General features: G+C 44.6%; 2 protein-coding genes across 4 annotated transcripts; both read left to right on the forward strand.

Moving 5' to 3' along the window:
* The first annotated feature begins 2,161 nt into the window (after positions 1 to 2,161).
* LOC106605765 (uncharacterized) lies at positions 2,162 to 7,426 on the forward strand. 3 transcript variants are annotated; one of them, XM_014201692.2, is made up of 6 exons: positions 2,177 to 2,683; positions 3,304 to 3,413; positions 3,593 to 3,664; positions 4,128 to 4,265; positions 6,491 to 6,752; positions 6,791 to 7,426. In XM_014201692.2, exons 1-6 carry the CDS (start codon positions 2,671 to 2,673, stop codon positions 6,838 to 6,840), a joined length of 645 nt encoding a protein of 214 aa, XP_014057167.1. In that variant the 5' UTR covers positions 2,177 to 2,670; the 3' UTR covers positions 6,841 to 7,426. The 3 variants fall into 3 exon arrangements, with proteins under 3 accessions (XP_014057168.1, XP_014057167.1, XP_014057165.1); XM_014201690.2 differs by having other exon boundaries at positions 6,491 to 7,426; XM_014201693.2 differs by lacking the exon at positions 3,304 to 3,413 and having other exon boundaries at positions 2,162 to 2,683; positions 6,491 to 7,426.
* A 12,100-nt stretch (positions 7,427 to 19,526) lies between these two features.
* grwd1 (glutamate-rich WD repeat containing 1) lies at positions 19,527 to 26,368 on the forward strand. Its single transcript, XM_014201689.2, has 7 exons — positions 19,527 to 19,791; positions 20,016 to 20,133; positions 20,327 to 20,492; positions 20,654 to 20,864; positions 21,152 to 21,297; positions 21,509 to 21,700; positions 25,871 to 26,368. Exons 1-7 carry the CDS (start codon positions 19,578 to 19,580, stop codon positions 26,177 to 26,179), a joined length of 1,356 nt encoding a protein of 451 aa, XP_014057164.2. The 5' UTR covers positions 19,527 to 19,577; the 3' UTR covers positions 26,180 to 26,368.

Genomic DNA, 26,368 nt, shown 5'->3' on the forward strand with positions numbered 1-26,368 from the left:
AATTAGGGAATATTATAACATACATTTTTGTGTGTAGTTCTACTTCTACTCTTGCACTGCATCTCAGTATACATCACTACAGTCCCTGGTTTGAATCCAGGCTGTATCACATCCGGCCATGATTGGGAGTCCCATAGGGCGGCGCACAATTGACCCAGCGTCGTCCTGGTTTGGCCGGGGTAGGCCGTCATTGTAAATAAGATTTTGTTCTTAACTGACTTGCCTAGTTAAATATGTTTTATTATAGTTCTTAAAAAGAGTGGGTGAAATTTGAGCTTTTATAAATAGAATGTGTCAGTGAATCATACCTACTTAAAGGGTGTTTTCAACACAGAACAAAGAAATACAGTTGGTTACACATGACCCAGTCAATATTTGATTTGGTATTGTAAACTGTAGGCCAGCCCGTTGGTGGAACGTTAGGTCATATCATATAGTAGAGTAGACAATAAAACAAAGTTACAGATGCAGAAATACCATACCCCCAAGACATGCTAACCTCTCACCATTACAATAACATGGGAGGTTAGCATTTTTGGGGTGTATGATGTTTGTGCGTCTGACTTCCTCAATCATCATTATTTACGATTCATTCAGGACTATCCGTAATCATGGTAGCATCCACATTAATGTAGAAGTGTTTAGAAACATATTATATTCTTATTTACAATGGACGTGACTCAATGAGACAAAATATTCTTATTATTTGCCATTCGTTTCTATTGGACACAAAATAATCTGAAACACAACCAAAACAAACCACAAATGCATCCAACAAGATTGTTAAGTCACAAGCTTGATGTAATCATTGAATGCTAGGAATATGGGAACAAATACTAAACTTTTGACTACTTTAATACACATATAAGGGAATTTGTCCCAATACTTTTGGTCCCCTAAAATGGGGGGACTATATACAAAAAGTGCTGTAATTTCTAAACAGTTCACCCGATATTGCGGAAAATACCCACAAGTTAAAGCTGACAGTCTGCTCTTTAACCTCATAGTCATTGTATAATTTCACATCCAAAGTGTTGGAGTATAGAGCTAAAAGAAAACATGCTTCACTGGTCCAATAATTACAGAGTGCACTGTATATACACTCTGGGTTGAAGCTCTTAGACACAGATCTAGGACCATCTTATCCTTACCACATCCTAACCTGAACCATAAATGAAGAATATGCTAAACTGACCTGAGATCAGGGATCATCCTACAGCCCTATGCAGAGGACCAAGGTGAAAAGAGTTAGGACTGATGGTGCCTCTGGGAGGCTGAAAAATGTTGGTCTGTTGGACTGCAGAACTCTGTCTTCCTTTTCCCTTTGGATCTCTGGAACATTCACTGTTTCTCTTGGCCCATGTTCAAAATGGAAGTGACACAAGAAGTAGTACTACAACAATGACTACGTAAAACCTGAACATGACAATGTACTAATTGATCTACTTCTGATCCCCACTCACTTTCCCAATACTAGTTTGTCATAACAAAAATATCTGAGTAGCACTTTAAATTAAATAATAAACTAGTGTACCATAAATTAAAGTGCTATCAAAATGTGAGAAAGTATCTAAGCCTCCAAACTGTAGGATATTAAACTTTTCCATTTCAAATCAACTGTAATTTTTTTGTTATTAATTTATTATTTTGTTTTGAGAAGCAACATCAGCTTTACTGTCATGATTATTATTGGCTTTGCACACTTGAATGACTTGCAGCTTATGTCAGTCAGTGTTGCAATCCTTTTAGCCCCCAAAAAATACAAGATAATTGTTGATTTATGAGTTCCTCTGGTGACTCAACAGGGTGAGTATTACTAACTGGCTCACTGGAGACAAGGAGGCAGGCACACGCTCAGTCACACATGGGGGGATTGAAAACATATGGCATGAGGACTCGTTTGGATTGGGGTTGGGGGGGTGGCAGAGAGAGAGGGAGAGAGACGGTGAGAGCGAGGAACTTTTGTGAGTGTAATATTTACTGTTTATTTTGTATTGTTTATTTGACTTTTGCTTATCTATTTAACTTGCTTTGGCAGTGTAAACATGTGTTTCCCATGCCAATAAAGCCCCTGGAATTGAATTGAATTGCGTGGGAGAGGGGGGCTTGGTCAGTCAATAGGGAGGTGAAATGACTGGTGGTGGGAGGGGCTGAGAGATTTACAGGGAGCAGATATCAAGCGCTTTCACTTTCAGGCTAGTCTCTGTCTGAGTTCACACAGACAGACTGCCCAGAGGGCGAGAGAGATAGCGGGTCTGTTTCTCTCACTCTGTCCATTAGCCATTTAAAGGGTGAGAAGAGAGTGAGGTCTGTAATATACTGGGTCAACAGGGAAAGGGAAAGGAGAGAGAGAGGGAAAGGGAAAGGCTGCAGCTTGCAAACTGGGAGGTGGGAAAATCCAAAGTGAGAGCGCAGTGCAGATTGAGTGAGAGAAGGGGGTGTGGAGATTTGGAAAGTACCAGGGAGACAAAAGGAGGAATTCTAAAAAAGAGGTCAACTAAACTGGAGTCTCAACAAGACTCAGAGCTCTCTCTCTCTCTCTGTGTCACACACTTGACGGAACCGCTGAGGAAACTTTGCCTAGTCAGACCAGAGGACTTATTTGATCTGCGTATTGCATGCTTTCAACCACAGAAATGGAGAAGTGGCCTTTCTCATGAAGATAAAAGGATGTCACGATCAGGTAAGAGGAATTCAGTGATGACATAAATTCAGAGTATGCAAAAGTTAATTGATTGATTAGTGAATTTGTATTTGTTTAATTAATTTGACCACATTATCATTGTACTGTAATTTATATAGTGGTTCTGTAATTTGGGTTTGTAGTTCATTTGCTCAAACTGTTAATTAAAGCAATATTTTATTATTATTATTATTAACCTTTATTTAACCAGGAAAGGCTCATTGAGATTTAAAATCTCTTTTTCAAGAGCGTCCTGGCCAAGATAGGCAGCGCCAAGTCATTACAAAAAATTAGACAAACAACATGAAAAACTACAAGTAATCTAGTAAAAACCATAAAATTAACAAAGAATATAACAAAATCATAAACAGCAAATTAAAAACATTGACAGGTCAGGGAATCAGTCTCAAGATCATTCATCAGTGATTTAAAAATACCAATCGGGACAAGTTCTTCCAGTTTAAAAGTATTTTGTAAGGCATTCCAAATAAATTAACATTAAGTCATGATGTTTCTCATTAAGCATGTGGCTGGAATCACATGGGCAGGACACGTACATTTTCCATCCATTAACCCGCTGCATCTCTCTCTCTCTCCCTCTTTACTTCGATCTCTCACAGTTTTACTGTTGCTATCAATATTGACACTCCAAGGTAGCGGATGTGATTACTTTTTGAGGGGGGTTGTCGATAATCTTCAAACCACCATTAACTCAGACCACGCTGGATTTGTGAGTTGAACGTTGTGGCGATCCTTTTGTACCTGCATGCACCCTGAGTAATGCCAGTGGTTTAAACAAATATGCATTCACTTCCTAGTGGTTAAATTTTTTATCAATTCGATGTTTTGTCTATTGGCATAGATACTCTTGTGAATACTGTGATTCCTGAACCTGTTTTTTCCTCCAAGCGTAAGGTGTTCCCTAAAAACTATTGGATTTCCCACCACTACAATGTCAACCTGCTGTGCAGCACTGATCCGGTGAGGCACCATCTATTGATTAAATGACACCATTTTAGTAAATGATTTATTATCGTGTTTTATACAAACATGTCACACTTAGTGTATCTGCTATGTCTATCATTAAATCCTTCATTCTGATTCTCTGTTGAGCAATGCGGGAGGACCGGCTCATGGTAATGGCTGTAGCGGAGTTTGTGGAATGGTATCAAATATACAGTATCACACACTGGTTTTCCATGTGTTTGGCGCCATTCAATTCGCTCCCTTCCAAACATTATTATGAGCCGTCCTTCCCTCAGCAGCCTCTACTGGTTCCAGTACTCTAGTCTATCTTTGTGTTGTTGTCAGCGTTACTGAGAGGATAATCAATAACCTCTGATTAGCACAATGATGATCAGCTCTGTGTTGTGCTCCGTCTGTTCAAATCATCAGCGTAACCTCTGTGTCTAAAATCCTACTTCTGCCTCGGCTATCCCTCCAGTGTTGTGTGTTCCGAGCTGCGACTGTTCTCTCTGACTCCTGGCTCCAGCTCCGCAGCCAGCTGTGGCCAGAGCACCATAGCTTCGAATTCATCTCCAACCTCATACAAGCTCTGGGTGACAGGGGTATGACAAAAGGGGTAGGTATAACTTTACCATGTCGTGGACATACTCTAGTCATAGCCGCGGGAGGTATGGGGGCTGAGGGTGCAGCAGCCCCCCCCCCCAAAGTCGTGCATTGGTCCTGTATTGGCGAAACAATATAGCCTCCTGTATTGCCGGAAAAACTTTCTTCCCCAAACTACTTCCCGAGGCTATGACTCTAGTAGTCTATATGAACTGTTTTGGATAGAGAGAGTGTACTGTAGGTTGCCAGTGGGGGTGAACAAGTAGCAGCATGTACTAAAAAGAAACGGACACAGCAGCCTTAAACATTTTGAACTAAGTTATGTAAAAATAAAACAACGATTTCCTGGCAAACGCAACAAAACACTATAAAGATGCCTTGTTGTTGTAGTAAAAAAACAAACAGAAAGTGGCTAAAACAGGGGAGAATAACGTTTTTTCCCAGGGATGCAAACTAGTCACCTTTCTGCGAAATTCGCCGTTTTGAATCCAAAATAAGTGGCCTACGTGATTCGTGTAGATCCGATTAGAAAATGTGGGGGGGTGGGGGGCTTTGGATGACCGCTGGCTGTATGCGAACGAGTGACGCGTGTTTGGAGCAATACTAGCTGTACTGTATACAAGGCTCAGCCAATCGTTCACATAACAACAGAATGCAGCACGCGACTGAAGAGAGAAAAGACAACAACAGCGCGCGCTCTCGAAAGAGTGGAAGACAGGCTGATACAGCAGCACGTCCCCTGAACGATAACGAAGAGGTCGGTGAGAAGCCTGACCACAGAGACGGGGGTGAGAAGGTGATGAAGTGTACTTCATGAGCTGTAACCGAAAAACAATTGGTATTTGGAAAGTTTGAGGTGAGGGAGAAAGTGTGGTGAAACAAATATTTTAAGTATCTTGCTAACGTTAGCTGGATCGAATTACCCGTTAGCTAGCCAGGGAAATGTTGAGCAACATTAGCCAACTTAACTGATCAGATAATTGAGTTTATGGTGTGAAAATGAGCTGGCTAATGAAGTCAGACAGCTACATCAGATGAGCTAACGTTAGTAACCTAACCAATTCGCTATAGTATTAACTGGTAACGTTATACGACTCCTTGCCGTTCCTCAAGTTATAAAGCGTTAGTTGCTTACTGGACCCTGGCGATCTGAAACGTTAACTAGCTAACGAACTAACTACTATCTGTGAACTAATATTTTCCCTCTACAGTACAGTATGTGGTTCATTTTCAGAATGGGAGAGTTAGGTGAAAATGAGGCGTTGCTTGTTAAGCAGTTAAGTGGAGCTGGGCCTGGCTTTAGCTGGATGTCACTACAGAGGTGAAAGGAACACCACACACTTTCCCTCTCTCACTTTTTCAATACAGCGCCAGTGGATAAAAAGGGGTATGCCAGGTCTGCTGGCACATTGAAGAACAGATGTCCACAGGCAGAAAGTGTACAATGTAATAATATGCAGTGTAGGCCAAAGATATTGCTTTTGTTGTGTTGAATTTAACAGTAACACTTGTGTGAGTAAGGGGGATTATTTTATTTTTTACTCAGTGAACGTTATTTTTGCACACATGTAGCCTTGTGCACTTTATCTATGTCTACTATAGTGGCCGCTATAATGGAGCAAAAATAGAATGCCTGTTTGTTTGTTTCTATTTGTACTAAATATGTTTTTTTCCCAAGTGCAATATGTAGATGTGTGTGGTCACACGCATTCTATTATAAAGGCTGTCATGGCTACCTGCAATATTAGTGTATAGTTTTTTTCTCAAGACTTGAGTGTCATTTGCAGTAAAGTCTAGGCAACAAATAACATTGGATTTCTTGCTTTACATTTTTTAGCTGTATGTTAGGTTCACTTTAACCACTTTTTATTTTAAACACAGAGACTGATCATGTAGATCATATTATTTGTTGTTTAATTAGTTAAAACCTGCATTTCCCCCTAGCAGGGATTTTTTAGCATGTTTCAGGGAGGGGGGAAAAAGTGTCACCTTTTTGGGCCCTCACCAGTTTGCATCCCTGTTTTTTTCCTGACCATGTGGCTTGACTATGCTATGACCAGTGCATAGTTTGTCTGTTTAGGTCACCGATAATGTACGCAATGTATATCAGAGGTTAACTCCCCAGAGAAACAGCTATCAATCAATGACAGTGCTTGCACTGTATGTTTGTTTAATAACAACTCCTCTCCTCCCTTATCCCCCTTTCCTCTCCTCCCCTATCACATCCCTCTCTCACAGAGATTTGAGGATCCTGACCCTTCAGTTCTTCCCTCTGTCTCCTCCTCTCCAGAGAAACTTCTCAACTTCACTTCATCTGTTTTCTCCAAATGGCTGGAGCTGGGGTGCTCAACCCCGGTGGATACTTGTCCCTTCCCCACTCTGGCCTCTCCTGCTGGGGAGGAAGAAAGGCCAGCTCTGGAAAGTAAAAAAGTGAGGTTATTAACCACACGATCAGTTCACAGGGAGAATGAAGGGGAAACAGGGATGAGGTTACACACACCTCCACCAACCAATAGGAGCCCACCATCCAAAGGTGGGCTCCTATTAGTTCTTTCTGGGTCTTTGTTTTTTATTTTACCTTTATTTAACTAGGCAAGTCAATTAAGAACAAATTCTTATTTAGCCTCCTGTTATGTGGACTGCCTGGATACTACTGTAGAGCGGTTGCTAAAATTACTGAAGTGGATGTCATCAATGGTGCACACAAAATGGTTTGGAGCACTGGTTGGCTTTTTCTTCTTGAATCTGTCCATTCTAGCTGTTCTAATGCAGTAAGCTTTGTCAATCAAGTGACTGACATGCACACTTAATTGTTGCACTGAATGTACAACTGCAGTCAAGATTATGTATAGAATAACAACCTTTTAATTTACTGTCTGCACACCAGAGTTCTATTATCATAGCCATAAGAAACCATTACGTACCTATACAACATACCCATATGTATAAAAAGCCATATTCTACGCAAGCTAACTAAACACTAACAAGTGTTTTATATTGAGCAAGCTACAGAACATAAATTATTGTCCAATATTTCTGATCAAATTCATATGATGTTTACAATGCAATGGAATGTGAATATTTTTTTGTTTGTTGGTCTTCAATGAATGTTTTTTTTTTTCGATGAACTTTTGTAAATACTGCATCTTGTAAATAAAAACCATGCTGCCGTTATGAGTTTCTCTGATGTAGTCTTGTGTAGAGATTCCTGAGTGCTGACTGTTACCATCCCCAGTGTGGGGAGTATTGTGCAATTGCTGCAGAGCTGCACTGCTGTCTGATTCTCAACAGCTATCCTTTTTCTTTCTGTCACCTACAGGAAGACTTGTGTCAAAAGTAAGTTGTAGTTCAATATAATTTTTATATCTGCAGTTACTGGGTAGGCCTAAAACTGAGCAAAATCTCTCACATTAATTACACACATCAGCTATATGTATGTATGCCAATACATGCACATGCACACACACTTTAGACAGAACACTTGCAAAATCTTTGATACAAAAAGAAGGGGCCCCTTTTTTCCTGCTGTTTTAGACAGAACTTCCATTAAACTCAGCCAGGTGCTTTCTTTAATGCACACAAACTTTTAAAAAGCAAGGCTCAGAGACCGACAACAATACCCCCAAGGCATGTCTCATCCTTTTGTAAATACAGAGGCAGCAGAATGAGCATCAGCCTTTCTGAGAAACTATGATAAACCTCTGCAGACACAGTTGAGAGAGTAATGGTGAAGGTGTAAACTTGGCAGTAGAAAGCCTAAACAGTATATTTGACCTTTCAGCTTCCCTATCAAATCTAAAAATGTCAAACGGACAACCTAGAAACTGAAGTGAAATATCTACTATTTGCTGATGATCTGGTGCCCTTCTGTACCCAGACAAGGAGGACCTACAGCAGCACCTAGATCTTCTGCACAGATCGTGTCAGACCTGGGCCCTGGCCTCCCGAGTGGCTCAGTGGTCTAAGCTGTGCCACTAGAGATCCTGGTTCGAGTCCAAGCTCTGTCGCAGCCGGCCGCGACCGGGAGGCCCATGGGGCGGCGCACAATTGGCCCAGCGTCGTCCGGGTTAGGGGAAGGTTTGGTCGGCAGGGACGTTCTTGTCCCATTGCGCACTAGCGACTCCTGTGGCGGGCCGCGCGCATTGCACGCTGACACGGTTGCCAGGTGTATGGTGTTTCCTCCAACACATTGGTGTGGCTGGCTTCTGGTTTAAGAAGCTGGGTTGTGTTTCGGAGGACGCACAGCTCTCGATCTTCACCTCTCCCGAGTCCGTACGGGAGTTGCAGCGATGGGAAAAGACTAACTACCAATTGGATACCACAAAATTGGGGAGAAAAGGGGCTAAAAAAAAGAAAGACTTGGGCCTTGAAAGTAAATTTCAGTAAAACAAAAATAATGGTGTTTAAAAAAAGGTCCAGTTGCCAGGACCACAAATACATATTCCATCTAGACACTGTTGCCCAAGAGCAAACAAAAAACTATACCTACCTCAGCCTAAACATCAGCACCACAGGTAACTTCCACAAAGCTGTGAACGATCTGAGAAACAAGGCAAGAAGGGTCTTCTACGCCATCAAAAGAACATACAATTCGACAACCCATTTATGATCAAGCTAAAAATACTTGAATCAGTTATAGAACCCATTGCCCTTCATGGTTGTTAGGTCGGGGTCTGCTCACCAACCAAGAATTCACAATATGGGACTTTGCATGCAGAACGTAAAACCCTAAATAATGCATGCAGAGCAGAATTAGGCAGTTACCCGCTAATGATCAAAATCCAGAAAAGAGCCGTTAAATTCTACAACCATCTAAAAGGAAGTGATTCCCAAACCTTCCATCACAAAGCCTTCACCTACAGAGAGATTAAGCTAGAGAAGAGTCCCCTAAGCAAGCTGGTCCTGGGGCTTTCTTCACAAACACATACAGAAAAACACTTGTTCCTTTCCCAGTCTGGCTTCTCCTGCTTGTGAGTTGAACATTGTGGCTATCCTTTTGTATCTGCATGCACTGTCAATTACCCCACTACCAGTGGCGTTTCTCCCCAATCTATCCTGGCTTCCCAAGAACCTTGCTTACCTCCTCCTGAACGCTACGCTGGAGATTCTGGATCCTGCCGGGCATTTCTCTCCCAGTCTTCTCTCATCTTTGAGCTGCAACCCTCTTCAATTCCCTCAGATCACTCGAGGATAGTGTACATGATAACGCTGATGTCGACGAGTTCCTTCACGGGTTGTCGGAGATAATTAAAGACATGCTCTTAGCCCGGGAGCTGCCCCTGGACCTCGACTCCCTCATTGCCTTGACCATCCGGATCGATGGGTGGTTACAGGAACGTAGGAGGGAGAGGGAGTCGAGGTTCCACCTCGCCTCCCAGAAATCCCCGAAACCCACATTTCCGAGTGGATCCGATGTCGGACGAAGTCTCTCGGAGGGCACGAGGGCTGTCGAGTCGTCTCATCCAGAGCCCATGTAACTGGGCAGGGCTAGATTGTCTCCTGCTGAGCACTTACGCAGACTTAACACCCAGAGCTGTCTGTATTGTGGAGCTACGGGACATTTTTTTTAATCTATCTGCCAATTAAAGAACCAGGCTAATCAAGGAGGTACTAGTACGAGTACGCTGGTGAGCCATACGGGGAGTTTCCCAACTTCCGTTGCTCGTACCCCTCTCCATGCTACCCTGTTGTGGGGTAACCAGTCCAAATCTCTCCGGGTGCTCATAGGCTCTGGGGACGATGAGAGCTTTATGGACGCTACCCTGGTGTTGGAGCTGGGAGTGCCCACACAACCCCTCTCCATTCCCATGGACGTCAGAGCATTGGATGGGCGCTCTATTGGCAGAGTCACCTTCACCACGTGTCCCATTAACCTGAGGGTGTCGGGTAATCACAGTGAGTTTATGCAGTTCCTGCCCATTGAATCCAATCATGCACCTGTGGTTTTGGGGTTTTCCTGGCTACAGAGGCACAATCCCCTGATCGACTGGGCTACTGGTTCTATCCTGGGTAGGAGCCCGTTTTGCATGGGCATTGCCTGAAGTCGGCGCTGTCTGCCCCTGGACGTCTTCCTGCGGGCTTGGGAAATGTCCCGGACCTCTCCGCCGTTCTGGCGGAGTACCAGGACCACTGGGAAGTTTTCAGCAAGGCCCGTGCCACTGCGCTTCCTCCGCACCGGCCAAATGACTGCGCCATTGAGCTTCCCTGGGCGCTACACTGCCTCGGGGGCGGCTTTATTCCCTGTCAAGTCCGGAGACCAAGGTGACTGAGACGTATATTGAGGACTCCGTCCTTCTGCCTCCCCCGCCGGTGCAGGGTTCTTCTTTGTAGAGAAGAAGGACAAAACCCTGCGTCTGTGTATCGACTACCAGAGCCTGAATGACATCATAAACGTTTTCCGCTTCCACTCATCGCCTCGGCTTTCGTGCCTCTCCAGGGGGCTACCATCTTCTCCAAGTTGGACCTCCGGAACGCCTGGCATCTGGTACGGATATGGGAAGGGGATGAAGTGGAAGACCGCCTTTAACACGGCTAGCAGGCACTACGAATACCTGGTGATGCAGTTCGGACTGACCAACGACCCTGCTGTGTTCCAGGCCCTAGTAAATTACGTTCTCCGGGACATGTTGAACCGGGTCGTATTCATCTACCTTGATGACATCCTCATGTTTTCCCACTCGGCTCAAGAACATGTCCTCTATGTCAGACAAGTCCTCCAGCGTCTTCTGGAGAACCAGCTGTACGTCAAAGCGGAAAAATGCTAATTCCATCGCTCCACCATCTCCTTCCCAGGGTACATCATAGCTGCAGGCAACATCCAGATGGATCCTGAAAAGGTGAGAGCGGTGGTGGATTGGCCGCAACCCACCTCCAGAGTGCGGCTGCGACGCTTCCTGTGGTTCGCCAATTTATACCGCCGGTTCATCCGGGGCTACAGCAACCGGGCTTCCCCCGTCAGCACTCACCTCTCCCAAAGTCCCGTTTACGTGGTCTCCAGCTACAGACCATGCGTTCTTGGACCTCAAACACCAATTTACTACCGCCACCATCTTAATCCATCCAGATCCGTCCCAGCAGTTCGTGGTGGAGGTCTACGCCTCGGACGTTTTTGTGGGGGCTGTCCTGTCCCAGCATTCGCCCCAAGACCAAAATATGCATCCTTGCCCTTTCCTCTCCCATCGTCTCAACCCCATGGAAAGGAATTACGACGTGGGCAACCGGGGACTTCTGGCGGTGAAGATGGCGCTGGAGGAGTGGAGGCACTGGTTAGAGGGGGTGGAACACCCATTCATAGTATCTCCGCACCGCCAAGCGCCTCAACTCCAGGAAAGCTCAATGGGCCCTGCTATTCACGATTTAACGTCACCATCTCCTACTGCCCAGGGTCCAAGAATGTGAAGCCGGATGCGCTGTCATGCCTCTATTGCCCAACTGCTACACCATCGGACCCCACCCGGACCCGGCTAACTGGATGTTTGTGCCGGACTCTGCTCGTTCCTCGGTTCTGGAATGGGCTCATTCCTCTCGACTGGCCTGCCATCCTGGCTCCTGTCGGATCGTGGCCTTTGTACATCAACATTTTTGGTTGCCCAGCTTGGTTCCTAACGTCTCGCGTTCATCGCCGCCTGCACTGTGTGTGCCCAGAATAAGACTCCTTGGAAAGATCTGACTGGTCTCCTTCAATCACTTCCCGTTCCTCACGTCCCTGGTCACATATATCCCTGTTCTTCATCACTGGTCTCCCTCTCCCCAAGCTACCCTCAGCCAAGAAGACAGCCCAGCTCATGGTAAAGCACGTCTTCCGGATCCATGGACTTCCGGTGGACATGTTCTCTACAACCGGGTCCTCAGTTCTCGTCCCAGTTCTGGAAGGCGTTCTGCACACTCATTGGGTTACTGGCCAGCTTGTCCTCCGGGTTCCACCCCCAGTCTAATGGGCAGTTGGAGCGAGCCAATCAGGACCTGCAGATGACTCTTCGGTGCCTGGTCTCCGCCAATCCCACCACCTGGAGCCAGCATCTTGTGTGGGCAGAGTGCGCCCGCAACACCCTCCCTTGCTCAGCCACTAGTCTCTCGACTTTTGAGTGCTCCCTGGGATATCAGCCCCCGCTCTTCCCGGAGCAAGAGGAAGAGGTCAGCATACCCTCGGCCCAGATGTTCGTCCGCAACTGTCGCCATAACTGGAAGAGAGCCCGGTCGGCTCTTCTCAAGACCACCTCCAGGTATCGACGACAGGCAGACTGCCACCGGACCCCGGCTCCCTGTTATCATCTCAGGTAGAGGGTATTGCTGTCCACTCGGGATCTGCTCCTCCGGGTAGAGACCTGCAAACTGTCCCCCCGTTTTATCAGCCCTTTCCCCATCTCCAAGATCCTTAGCCCCTCTGCTGTTCTTCTTCTGTTGAACCCGTACCCTCTGTATACATCCCACCTTTCATGTGTCTAGGATTAAACCTATGTCTCACAGCCCACTGTCTCCTGTTTCCAGGCCCACCCCTCTCCCTGTCGCCCTCGATTTCCACCTCGCCTCCGAGGACTCCCGGAAATCCCCAAAGTCTACATTTCCAAGTGAATCCAATGTCACTCGAGTTCTCTCGGGAATCACAGAGGGCTGCCGACTCGACTCCTCCGGAGCCCATGCAAATAGGCAGGGCTAGATTGTCTCCTGCTGAGCGCTTAAGTAGACTAAACACCAAGAATCTGTATTGTGGAGCTACGGGACATTTCTTATCTACCTGCTCATTAAAAGACCAGGCTCATCAGTAGGTACGAGTACACTGGTGAGCCGTACGGGGAGCTTCCAATACCCTTACTAATCCCCTCTATGCTACCCTGTTTTGGGGAGGCCAGTCCAAATCCATCCAGGAGCTCATTGACTCTGGGGCCGACGAGAGCTTTATGGACACTACCCTGGTGTCTGAGCTGGGTATCTCCACTCAACCCCTTTCCATTCTGATGGATGTCAGAGCGCTGGATGGGCGCTCTATTAGCAGAGTAAACCACAGTATGGTTCCTATCCACCTGCGAGTGTCAAGCAACCACAGTAAATCCATGCAGTTTCTGCTCCTGGAGTCTCCTCATGTACCCATGGTTTTGGTGTTGTTTTCATGTCTCCTGAGGCACAATCCCCTTATTGACTGGGTCCATTATGGGTTGGAGCCTGCTTTTCCATGTATTTTGTTTGAAGTCGGCACAGGCTGCCCCGGGACATCTCCCTCATGGCTTGGGAAAAACCTTTGATCTCTCTGCCGTTCCCACAGACTACCAGGACTTACGGGAGGTTTTCAACACTGCCCAAGCCACATCTCTTCCACCGCATCAACCTTCTCCCGGGCACCGCCTCGAGGGCGACTTTATTCCCTTTCGGGTCCGGAGACCAAGGCAATGGAGGGGTATATTGAGGACTCTCTCACTGCAGGGATTATGCGTCCATCTTCCTCCACCGCCGGTACAGGGTTCTTCTTTGTGGAGAATAAGGACAAGATCCTGTGTCCGAGTTTCGACTACCGGGGTCTCAATGACATTATGGTTAAAAACCGTTACCTGCTACCACTCATCTCCTCAGCTTTCGAGCCTCTCCAGGGGGCGATCATCGTCTCCAAGTTGGACCTTCGGAACGCCTACCATCTGGTTCAGCTACGGGAAGGAGATGAGTGGAAGACTGCCTTTAACATGGCTAGCGGTCACTATAAGTAGACGGTGATGCCATTTGGACTGACCAACTCTCACGCAGTGTTCCAGATCCTGGTCCGTGATGTGCTCCGAGACATGTGAACCGATTTTTGTTTGTCTACCTCGACGACATCCTCATTTATTCCCGGTCAGCTCAAGAGCACGTCCTCCATGTCCGAAATGTCCTCCAGCGTCTCCTGGAGAACCAGCTTTTCGTGAAGGCGGAGAAATGTGAGTTCCATCGCTCCACCATCTCCTTCCTAGGATACGTCATCACTGCAGGGAATATTCAGATGGACCCTGACATGGTGGTAGATTGGCCTCAACCCACATCCAGAGTGCAGCCGCAACATTGACAAAACGCTGATAGGCTTGACGAGACAAGATGAACTGGCAACAGACAAACGGAGAACATATATAAATGTATAAATGCAACGGGATAATGGGGAAGATGGCGACACCCAGAGGGGGTTGGAGACAAGCACAAAGACAGGTGAAACAGATCAGGGTGTGACAGTGTCATTCTCTGCTCAGCTTCCTGGCTGATCCCTGTGAGTAACACACTGACTGAACAGTTGCAGCTGCAGAGCTTCAGTTGCATCTGCAGAGCTGAAGAAAGGAGCTGTTGGGAATGCACTTTGGATGGAATGTAGCTTCACAACTCAATTATATCTTCTCACACAAACACAAATCGCTCATGCCCATGCATGCACACACCCTGATCCACCCAGACATGCACACACACACTTTAGACAGAACACTTGCAAAATCTTTACTACAAAAAGAAGGAGCCCCTTTTTTCCTGCTTAAGACAGAACTCCCATTAAATTCAGCCAGGTGCTTTCTTTGCACACAAACTTTAAAAAGCAAGGCATGGAGACCAACAACAATACCCCCAAGGCATGTCTCACTTCCTTTTGTAAATGTAGAGGCAACAGAATGAGCATCAGCCTTTCTGAGAAACTATGATAAACCTCTGCAGACACAGTTGAGAGAGAGAGACACAGTTGAGAGAGAGACACAGTTGAGAGAGAGACACAGTTGAGAGAGCGAGAGAGACAGAGAGGATGTTGCACAACATCAAAACAGACAGTGAGAGTCAAACAAACAGATGCACACAGATAATGTTTGCTGTCCTATTATGAGGAGAGGACAACCACAGAGAGGACAGAGAGAGAGCTTTTAGTTTTTCTTTCTGTTTTAATTAACTGCTTCATTGCCCCGGGTGTTGGGAAATAACATAAGACAGCAAAAATACACATTTCCGAAAAATAACGTCTGTGGTAAATACAGGCTTAGGAGATTTGATACGTTTTGTTCTATGAGGTAATCTTCATCAGCTAACGGCACTTTTTGTGAATTTTGAAGCATTTATGTAATCAGAAATGCACTTAAAGCACATAAAAGGCTTCATAATTCATAAAGGTCATGTTAACTGACTGATATTATCTCATAGAACAAAAAGTATAAGATCTGTGATCTTCAAAGCTTGTGTTAACCTTATTTTCGGCATTTATTACAAAACCTTATCCTTTCCCCATTCATTTTCCCAATAGAAATGGCTCAAGGAACCTGAGGTAACTCATTTCTGTTTTTGAGGACTACAAGCTGGCGAGCTCTATGGCGCAGCCTGTGTTAATACGACCTTTTGGCCACTAGAAGCCTCAATCATTCTCTATGGTAAATACCCATCACCATTACACCAGAAGTAAACATGATGATATGTGGTATAGTATTGATATTGCATGACTGAAATTGCAATGATAATGCTCAGGCTCAGCAATGCAAGTAGCTGGAGTTTGGACAGTAGGCTCAGTGGCGATTTTAGCATGTAAATCTTGGTTGGGCAAACTCCCCAAAAATGTTTTTGATGCCAGCAAAGCCACAACACAAGACAACACTAACAATACATTCATTCCACTATAACGGTAACAAACGGTGCCACAAAAACTGTTAGGGCCTACATAAAGCTGTCCCAATAGCAGAGCCTTCCTTTCAGCACCATGGAGTGAATCCTTACGACCTTTACACCTGGCTATTAGCTGTGCCTTGTCTGGCAGCGAAACAGTTAATTCAGCCTAATTTACTGCCTTTTTAAAAACAGCTGATATGGCTGACTTGTTTAAACAAATGTGTTTTCTACTGACAATTGAGATGTACAAACTATGGCATAAGGGAACGATAAGCGGATAAGAGGCAATCGTAATTTCGATTAAGACATTAATGAGCGAGCTAAGATGGATGTAATCAATATAACTATTTGTTCAGCACTTTTGAAATGTAGAGCCAAAGAATTCAGAACATGGGCCGTTCTTAAGGTATTCTCCCAGTACACCAAGTCAGAACCGTAAGATAAATAAAGGGGGCGTACTGTATAAGCAGACAATGAAAGCTCTTCAAATATTAAATGATTACATCTGTCTAAAACAGGCTATACGCTACATTTGCACCACCAAGTCAGAACAGTAGGCTAAGTTATGAGGGGGAAAGGGACCAAGTTATTAGTGTGAGGCACATGGGCTGCTAACAGCTGTCTACGCAACATACACTTAGTATTACTTTCTTAGCTACAGTATACATATCTCCCTGGCATATTACATTATTTATGCAGCAGCATAAAATACATTTCTGGACTCACTGTTATGCTGTGCTCACTTGAACAGGAAGGTGGCACGGGGGTCCTTCTTGTGGGCAAATTTTGTCTGGCATTCTCTGGATTTATGGTGCTTTCAAGACAAATGGGAACTCGGAAAAAAACAAGGTTGAATCATGACGTCAGTGATCTTTAGGTCGGAGCTCCCGACTTGGAATTCCGAGTTGGATGACCGTTCAAAACGTATTTTCCCAGTCGGAGCTTGTTTTTTTTCAGAGTTCTCAGTTGCCTTGAACTCACTAAAGTCTGAGATTTCCCAGTTCCGAGTTTCCAGTTGTTTTGAACGTGGCAGAAGTCATTCTGGATTGACAGCATGGACAATGTATTCAGCCTTTTCTGGCCTATTGTGCTGCGTGTGAATGTTTATCCGTTTAAGCTTGGAAAAGAGACTCTTAAACCAGGGGCGGAAATCCTGGGGGGGACGGGGGGGACACGACCCCCCCATCCTGGGAAAAATATGATTTGTCCCCCCCAATATATCACTGAAACATAACTATGTTAAATCATATTAATAATACGCAATGAAAGCAATTGTGCTGATTATAGACACTTAATAGCGCATTTTTAAGTTTCAAAAGATTGCAACCCCCCCACCCTTTGCCTCACAATGGTTTGATCCACTGCCAGTTTCTTAGCTTGCTCGGTAACAGAGAGTTCGTATCTACTGTCTGAAAGGCACTCAATGCACGTAACCGACGTGAGGTTAATCCAGTCAATCGCGCACACACACTAGCTGAATATGCAGAGCTAGCGCGCAAATATTAACTATTAAGCTAGCTAGTACATATTCCATTTATGTGGCGTCGTCAAAGATGGAGTCAGCATGCAGATGATGTAAGTTAGTGCTTCAAAGTCCCTGTGATAAGGTTAGCGATAAACTGAAATCCAAACTGAACAGAACTACACTCTCTTCTACCATTGTCTTAAATATATTTAATGGTCTCGTTGCAAAAGCTAAATTGTCGCAAGTGAACTTTTATGTATTTATTTTATTTCACCTTTATTTAACCCGGGTAGCAAAGATTATAGCAAACACCACTGAAACTGAATTGGTGCTCGCTAGCTTTGCAAATTCAGCTATTGTTGGAAGCCAGCCAATATGAAACAAACGATTAAAATTACAAAAGGTTGCAGCATATGTTGTGTAAATGGTGAACTCATACAGCTGTCAACTCTTGTCATTTTAATCCATTTCACATTTGCTAGCTACCTTTTAGATCGAAGCCCAAATAGAATGATTGAAGATGATAGAAGCCCATCTCCTACTGTAAATAACCTACACATTGTGTGTGTAGCCAGCCAGCCAGGTAGAAAAATGGCAGAAAAATAAAAGACGGACATCAGAGTATTTATCTATACACCAAAACGCATAGTAAGAACCCTAGTAGCCTAATATCTCAAAGACTAGTTGATAAAATGTTCATAAGAAAGAAATGAAATTCTAATGGAAATGTTTCACAATGATGTCATTGGGCAGAGCAGGCAACAGATGGCACACAGACATCAGAGTTGGGGACAGATATGCAGGGACAGACTGGCAGAGACAGGGAGTCTCAGGTAAGTTTGTTGAGTCTTTGTTTGGCAACATTATGAAAGGTTCTCAATTTTTTTGACTTGTAAAATAGGAACATAATTGGAAAATGCCATGGATACCCCCACTCCCAACTTAAACTGGTGACTGAACTAAGATTTGTTAAAGGCAATGGTATTGCTGTTGTGATTAGTTGTGTAGTTTTGGGTACCGGTAGTTAGGAGTACGGCAAACACCTTATTTCTTTGGTTCCTCAATATACATTTACCATATTACAATGTAGGCTATGTGTTACAGCACTACTTTTGGTGTCCCCCCCAGGAATTGCTCTTGAGAAAATTTCATGTAATTGTCCCCTCCAAAGTTTATATCAGATTTTCGCCCCTGTCTTAAACCCAGACTTGGACCACACACCCTCTCCACCGAATAGAAGGCTAGTGATTGCTTTGCAACACTTGCAGTTAGCCACTGATTCCTTCCAAACCACTCATTGTTGAATTTGCGATTTCTAACTTTCTGTGTAATGTTTATGTCCAATGGCCGATGAGCACCGATACGTTTTTTCTATAATTTCTCTTCATATGACAAGAATTGAAAAGGATTTGCCAGTAGATTGTCAACTTAATTCATGATGATGACTGCTTGTCTAGCTTGCTAGCTAAGATTTTTAAAGTATGATGTTGATTTTTAAAGTATGATCAGTCCAATCAAAGCTACGGTAGATATAACGTGATTTGACGTCATTTTATATGTGGCCAATGACCTTGAGCCTTCTTGGATGGGCACTTTTAATGTAAATTTATGGCAGCACCCAAGGGGCTTGAACTTTCTAGCTCTCCCTGTAGATTTTGCGTGATGTAGTGTCACCATGAGTGACAGAACACTGAGCAAATCATGGCACAACTAGAGAAGATTACCAACTCCCACGCTCTGTATTTTTCGCTGGTTGTCCCTCCACCACACAAAGCACTGAGCTATGCTGAAACACCTGCATCTCTGATCTGCCTTACTCAAGAAAGCAAAAAAGAGAAAATGTTTGTATTCGGCTTTATTAACCCAATATTTTTTTTTACATTGTTTGCAAAGTGATATGCGACACGTATTAATGCCAAAATAACATGCGAAACAGGGGAACAAATATTTTAGCTAAAGGTGGTGCTCAAAAACCCACCTCCCATGAATGGGTGGCCACAGTCAGCTATTTTCAAATCTTGTTCACTTTACGTTTTGTAATAGTTTTTGTTTATCCATAAGATTACAGTAATTCCTTCCATGGTTAGATGCTTTTAGAATTAGTGGACTTTACTGGCAGTAGCAAGGGTAAGGCAAAATTCCAGACTGTCTGCCAAAGAGGTCAGGAATAGAGGAGGCACATCAGCTGAATTATCGTAAATGAGCGAGAAAGAGCGAGCGAGAGACAAACCACGTGATCAATCCACCGGAAGTAAGCAAAGCCTGGCCCCTCTCAAAATGTCGGCGCCCGGAGAAGACACGCTTCCGAACGAAGATGGAGAGATGGAGGAAATGGAAGGGGGTGGCAGCGACGAAGACGAAATGGAAGAAGAGGGAAAGGATGGAGAACAGGGAACTCAAGTTTATGTCCCCGGAAAACAGCCTCTCCAACCCGGAGAGGAGCTCGAGATGGACCGGTCAGCTTACCGCATGTACCACGAGTGTCAGACAGGTTGGTCCAACAGTTAACTAGCTCATAGTTATTTTATTGCCCATCAAAAAAAAATATTTGAACGTTGTTTGAACGTTTTAAACTTACAATGTCACGAACTGTTATTTCAAATGTATTGGATGGCTTGTTAGCTAACGTTATAGCATTCGTTTGTAATTCACCAGATTGCTCTAGATGGGCATTTGCTGATTGTTTTGCTTTGTCACCATATACCCCCGCCCCAGGTGCTCCTTGCCTGAGCTTCGACGTGTTGAGAGATGCGAATGGAGACGGCAGGGAACAGTATCCCCTCTCTATGCTGCTCTGTGCAGGCACACAGGCGGACGCTGCCCTCAGCAACAGGTAGCTGTCACACCCACCGATCCATAACAATGACACTCAGCATACCCTCAGACTGCCTTCCTGAGGCTGATGTGAAGGGATCCCCAAATACTCACATTGAATATACTTTATGCACACCCTGCTATTGGTAGTCCTTCATTGCCCAGGCCTCATTGACTTATCCTACCATACCGTTTCTCCTCCTTCCTCTAAGACTGCTTCTCATACGCATGCACAACCTCCATGGTACTACAGAGAAAGTGAAGGAGGGGGACGAGAGCAGTGATGGAGAGAGTGATGAAGAGGATGATGATGAAGATAAGAAGCCACAGATGGAGTTGGCCATGATGCCTCACTACGGAGGGATCAACAGAGTCCGAGTGAGTTTAACTGTTCTCATTGTCTGAGAGTATCTGAATATCTCTTGCACCCACAGTTTGTTCTTCTGTACATGCACCCTGATTGGACTGTGTGTGATGTGAGGCAGCAGTATACTGTGGTTTGAAAGGCTCAACATTAACGTTGTCTATTTTCCCACCAGGTGACCCATCGTGGAGATCAGTCATTGGCTGCTGTCTGGTCAGAGAAAGGTCAGGTGGAGATATTTGACCTCCGATCCCAGATGGAAGCAGTCCACAGTTCAGCTGCCATGTCAACCTTTGTCAAACAGCAGAAGGAAGCCACGCCCCTCTTCAGTTTCTCGGGTCACATGACTGAGGGCTTTGCCATTGATTGGTCACCCAAAGTACCCGGTGAGTCGGTCCGTTGCCACGTCTGATGTTTTGGTACCTCTGAAGCAGAGAGCATATTCCTCACCATCCGCTGTGTAGATACTGTTCTATGTATAAGGGGACGTCTATTATGTTGGCTTCCATCCCAAATTAATGAGAATGACTGGCTCAACCTAATTACCTTGAAGATAAATTAGATTTTTTTGTACATGACTAGGCTTAATGTGGTTCTGGGAAACTGTCCCTAAATAAATGTGAATACATGAGTAGAATAATAAGCTCATTTATTAGTATGTTTTGTCTAAAAGGTCGGCTGGTCAGTGGCGACTGCAAAAAGAACATCCACGTGTGGGAACCACGGGAGGGAGGGACTTCCTGGCAGATCGACCAACGGCCTTTCAGTTCTCACACCAAGTCCGTGGAGGACCTGCAGTGGTCACCCACAGAAGCCACGGTATGATGGGAGAAGCAGTGGGATGCTAGGCTGAGTGACAATATCAATAGATGTAAAGAAACTGTAGACTTTTTTTTAATGTCAGAAGAAGCAGACATGAAATGAGGTCAGTTGCATAATTAAAGCTAAAACTGCAACTTTCTGTCTCATTGTCCTCTTTTTCTTCCTCCCTCTTTTCTTCCTCCTCCCTCTCTTTCATCCTACCCCCAAGGTTTTTGCATCCTGCTCTGTGGATCAGTCCATCCGGGTCTGGGACACCAGAGCCCCGCCCAACTCCATGCTCTGTGCCAAGGAGGCACACTCCTCAGACGTCAACGTCATCAGTTGGAACAGGACTGAACCATTCCTCCTGTCCGGCGGGGACGACGGACTTCTGAAAGTTTGGGACTTGAGGCAGTTCCAGGTAAGAACTGCAGTAGGGTTAATTTGCCCCTAGACCTAGACATTAGTCTAAGGTTGGGATTTAGGAAGGGTCAGCTGATCCTATGGTACCAACCAGGGCAAGTTTATTTTGGGAAACTGAAGGCTAAGTTCATCGTTAGAACCTTCGTAGGAGCATCATTAAATCTCAGAGCTGTTTCCCAAAACCATCATTGCAAAAGTTGCACTTGAAAACATTTGTTATTTAGCATTTAAAGGCAGAGAGCGTACAGGTGTATTAAAGCTGGGACTGAGAGACTGATAAATAGCTGCTTTCTCTAGGCCATCAGACTGTTTAAATAGTCACCACTAGGGTTGCACATTTTAGGGAATATTCAGAGGTGGAAATTTTCCATGGGAATTAACAGAAATTAATATTAATACCATTTAAATGTAGATGTTTTTTGCATTGGATATACACTACCGTTCAAAAGTTTAGGGTCACTTAGAAATTTCCTTGTTGATGCTGGCCTTCTAGGCAGAGTTGCAAATAAAAATCCATATCTCAGACTGGCCAATAAAAAGAAAAGATTAAGATGGGCAAAAGAACAGACACTGGACAGAGGGACTCTGCCTAGAAGGCCAGCATCCCGGAGTCAGTTGCCTCTTCACTGAAGCTGAATATTGGCCTCAGTACGCCTATGTAGATATTCCATAAAAATCATCTGTTTCCAGCTACAGTAGTCAGTTACAACATTTCCAGCTACAATAGTCATTTACAACATTAACAATGTCTACACTGTATTTCTGATCAATTGAATATTATTTTAATGGACAAAAAAAATTGCTTTTCTTTAAAAGAACAAGGACATTTCTAAGTGACCCCAAACTTTTGAACAGTAGTGCATTTTCCATATATGGAGACAGAAACGTATACCTTTTACCTTATCATAAGTAGACATAATTGCAAATTATTAAATACTTCCAATAGAAATTTAAAAAATGTGTTAGTTATGAATTGAACTTTTAATTAAATGAGTTGACTGAACAACAAAAGAAAACGAATATTGAATGATCCTCAATGATCCATTGCAACCAAAAATGTTTTCAACATACATCTGTAAAATTATATTCTAGAAACAAAATCTTTGGTTGTCTTGCTCTCAGGCTTCCATGTCTTCTCCCTGGACCTCATCAATGTTCACCTCTTGAACATCAGACTCTGAGGCCTCATCTTCACTGTCACTTTCTGACCTTGTTGAGGATGGCTCGTTGTCAGGCTCAAAAACCTCAGATTTGCCCGGATGGCCACCAATTTTTCAACCCTTGTATTGGTCGGCCTGTTGCGTGCTTTGGTGTGTGTGTTCCCAAACAAGGATCAGTTGCGCTCTGAGGCGGCTGATGTTGGTGGGATATGGAGCATGATGGAGGCAACAGGGGAAATAGCCTCAGATCCACAAAGTCCCTTCCACCAGGTGGCTGATGAGATATGTTGGCACGACTGCCATATTGCATCTCTATCCCAAAGCCCTTGCTTGGAAGTGTACTTCGCCAGACTGCCAAGAACCTTGCCCTCATCCAAGCCAAGCCAAGGTGACGAGACACCTTAGGCCTTGTTGATCTCTGCACCAGACAGGATGCTATTGCCAGCATACTTTAGGGTCCAACATGTACGCTGAGGCGAGTATGGGCTTCAGACAGAAGTCTTCACGCTTTTTGGTGTATTTCAGAACTGCAGTTTCCTCTGCTTGGAGCAACGGTGAAGTGTGCAGGGCAGTATGGATTTCTTCTCTTACATCTGCGAGCAGAGTCTGAACATCAGTCAGGATGGCATTGTCTCCCTCAATCCGTGCCATGGCTACTGCTATAGGTTTCAGGAGTTTCAAGCTGTTACCACCCTCTCCCAAAATACATAATCCAGCAGGACCCTCTTGATGGGGCTGTCCATGTCGGCAGGCTGTGATATGTCCATTTCTTGGAGAGACTCCTTCCCCTCCAGGAGACTGTCTAACATGATGACAACACCACCCCCAATGGGTGTTGCTGGGCAGCTTCAATGTGGTGCTCATATTCTTCTCACTTTGCTTGGTGAGGTAGATTTCAGCTATAACTTGACCCATCATATACCTAACCATTTCCTTGGCTCTCTTGTTGAGCGTATCTATTGTTTTCAGTGCCATGATGTCCTTGAGCAGCAGATTCAATGCATGAGCAGCACAGCCAATGGGTGTGATGTGAGGTTAGGACTCCTCCACTTTAGACCAAGCAGCCTTCGTGTTCACAGCATTCTGTCACCAGTGCAAATACTTTCTGTGGTCCAAGGTCATTAATGACTGCCTTCAGCTCATCTGCAATGTAGAGACCGGTGTGTCTATTGTCCCGTGTCTGTGCTCTTTTAGAATACTGATTGAGGGGTGGAGATGATGTAGTTAATTATTCCTTGCCCACGAACATTCACCACCCATCAGAGATGATTGCAATACAGTCTGCTTTCTCGATGATTTGCTTGACCTTCACTTGAACTCTGTTGAGCTCTGCATCCAGCAAATGAGTAGATAAAGTATGTCTGGTTGGAGGGGTGTATGCTGGGCAAAGAACATCAGAAATCTCATTAAGACACATTGCCTGTGAGCATCAGAGGGGAACCAGTTGCATACACAGCTCGATCAAGACATTCATCAGCATTTCTCTGACTACGTTCCTCCATTGAGTCAAAACAACAAATGATTCCAGGAGGACCATGAACTGTTGCTATCGGTAAGGTGTCTGATTCATCATTTTCACCTCGAATAGTTGTGAGCGCTGATGGAACTTTATGCACTTGGCCAGATGATTCTGCATCTTTGTTGCATTCTTCACATATGATTTGGCACAGTATTTGCAAATGTTCACAGCTTTTTCATCTACATTATCTGCAACTTCAAATGGCATTTCTGGGTTGAACAGCAATACCAGGATGGTTGCAATTTTCATAAAGGTCATTTCTTTAAGATTTTCTGGAAAATATTAAACCCATAAAAAGGAATGGAAGCAATGCAAATACCGTAAATGCCATCTTTGCATCATTATTGCGCCATCTGGGTTGGTTTGTTTGGGTTTAAAATGGCTGCAGTCCCAACACTCTAACAGATTAATCCTCACTGCACGCCACTACTGCTGAACAATCACACATTGCCATCAATCTCTACCTGTGTTTTCTGTGCACTGGACAATAATCAAATCAAATTTTATTGGTCACATACACATGGTTAGCAGATGTTAATGCGAGTGTAGCGAAATGCTTGTGCTTCTAGTTTTGACCGTGCAGTAATATCTAACAATTTCACAACTACCTTATGCACACACAAGTGTAAAGGAATGAGTAAGAATATGTACATATAAATATATGGATGAGCGATGGCCGAACGGCATAGGCAAGATGCAGTAGATGGTATAGAGTACAGTATATACATATGAGATGAGTAATGTAGGGTATGTAAACATTATATAAAGTGGCATTGTTTAAAGAGACTAGTGACACATTTATTACATCCAATTTAATTATTAAAGTTGCTAGAGATTTGAGTCAGTATGTTGGCAGCAGCCACTCATTGTTAGTGATGGCTGTTTAACAGTCTGATGGCCATGAGATGGAAGCTGTTTTTCAGTCTTTCCGTCCCAGCTTTGATGCACCTGTACTGACCTGCCCTTCTGGATGTTAGCGGGGTGAACAGGCAGTGGCTCGGGAGGTTGTTGTCCTTGATTATCTTTTTGGCCTTCCTGTGACATCGGGTGCTGTAGGTGTCCTGGAGGGCAGGTAGTTTTCCCCTGGTGATGCGTAGTGTGATAATTCCTCTTGTCTCCCCCTTCTCCTCTACACCCATGGTAATCCTGTCCTATCCTGTATGATGGCATTTCAAGATGTAGGTGGAATGTAGAGGAAAAGTTGGCTCCCACACACTGGCCCTCTTTTTTTAGCTTCGAGGTTTAGAGATTTGATAATACTCTGATGTGCTGGAGGAGCACCAAATCAACAGTGGTTACATGGTCTGACTCGTATTGCGCTTCAGAACCCTATACTTGGGAGGTCGCCCATAGGACTGGTCTGGGGTCAGTGTGTGTTTGACAAGGCAGATCTTAGAGATGGTTATGCAGTTATTCTAAACCAGAGTCCTCACAACAGAAGTGAGGAGAGATGATTCTAAATCGTAATATTATCTACCTGTGCTTTCAGTCGGGCCGGCCGGTGGCTAACTTCAAGCAGCACAGCGCGCCAGTGACATCAGTAGAATGGAACCCTGTGGACTCCAGCGTGTTCGCCGCTTCTGGAGCGGATGACGTGGTCAGCCAATGGGACCTATCGGTAGAGTCATGTGATGTGGGTGCGAGGGCGGAGGGGGTGAAGGACCTGCCCCCCCAGCTGCTGTTCCTGCACCAGGGTCAGACAGAGGTCAAGGAAATCCACTGGCACCCGCAGATACCTGGAGTGATGGTCTCTACTGCTCTGTCAGGCTTCAACGTGTTCAGGACCATCTCTGTATAGTTGTGTGTGTGTGTGTGTGTGTGTGAGAGAGAGGGTCTAAGTGTGTGTGTGTGCCTGTGTTTTTACTTATCAGTCCCCTCACTGCTCTGTTGGCATGCATTTACCACGTACTGTGCATGTATGTTATTCCTTCTGGCCTTCACAAGTAGCATGTGTACCAACATGTTCCAAATAAAACACTTTACCAAA

Source organism: Salmo salar, chromosome ssa05 (genome assembly GCF_905237065.1).
Source record: "Salmo salar chromosome ssa05, Ssal_v3.1, whole genome shotgun sequence".
In the NCBI taxonomy this organism is placed as follows: Eukaryota; Metazoa; Chordata; class Actinopteri; order Salmoniformes; family Salmonidae; genus Salmo; species Salmo salar.

Bases quoted from the DNA above. Each gene is read 5' to 3' on its own strand.
- LOC106605765 (XM_014201690.2), top strand. The intron at 3,665-4,127 runs GTGAGGCACCAT...CTATCCCTCCAG, and splicing joins TGCTGTGCAGCACTGATCCG to TGTTGTGTGTTCCGAGCTGC. The intron at 4,266-6,490 runs GTAGGTATAACT...CCTCTCTCACAG, and splicing joins ACAGGGGTATGACAAAAGGG to AGATTTGAGGATCCTGACCC.
- grwd1 (XM_014201689.2), top strand. From the start codon at position 19,578: ATGTCGGCGCCCGGAGAAGACACGCTTCCGAACGAAGATGGAGAGATG. The intron at 20,134-20,326 runs GTAGCTGTCACA...CCTTCCTCTAAG, and splicing joins GACGCTGCCCTCAGCAACAG to ACTGCTTCTCATACGCATGC. The intron at 20,865-21,151 runs GTGAGTCGGTCC...TTTGTCTAAAAG, and splicing joins TTGGTCACCCAAAGTACCCG to GTCGGCTGGTCAGTGGCGAC.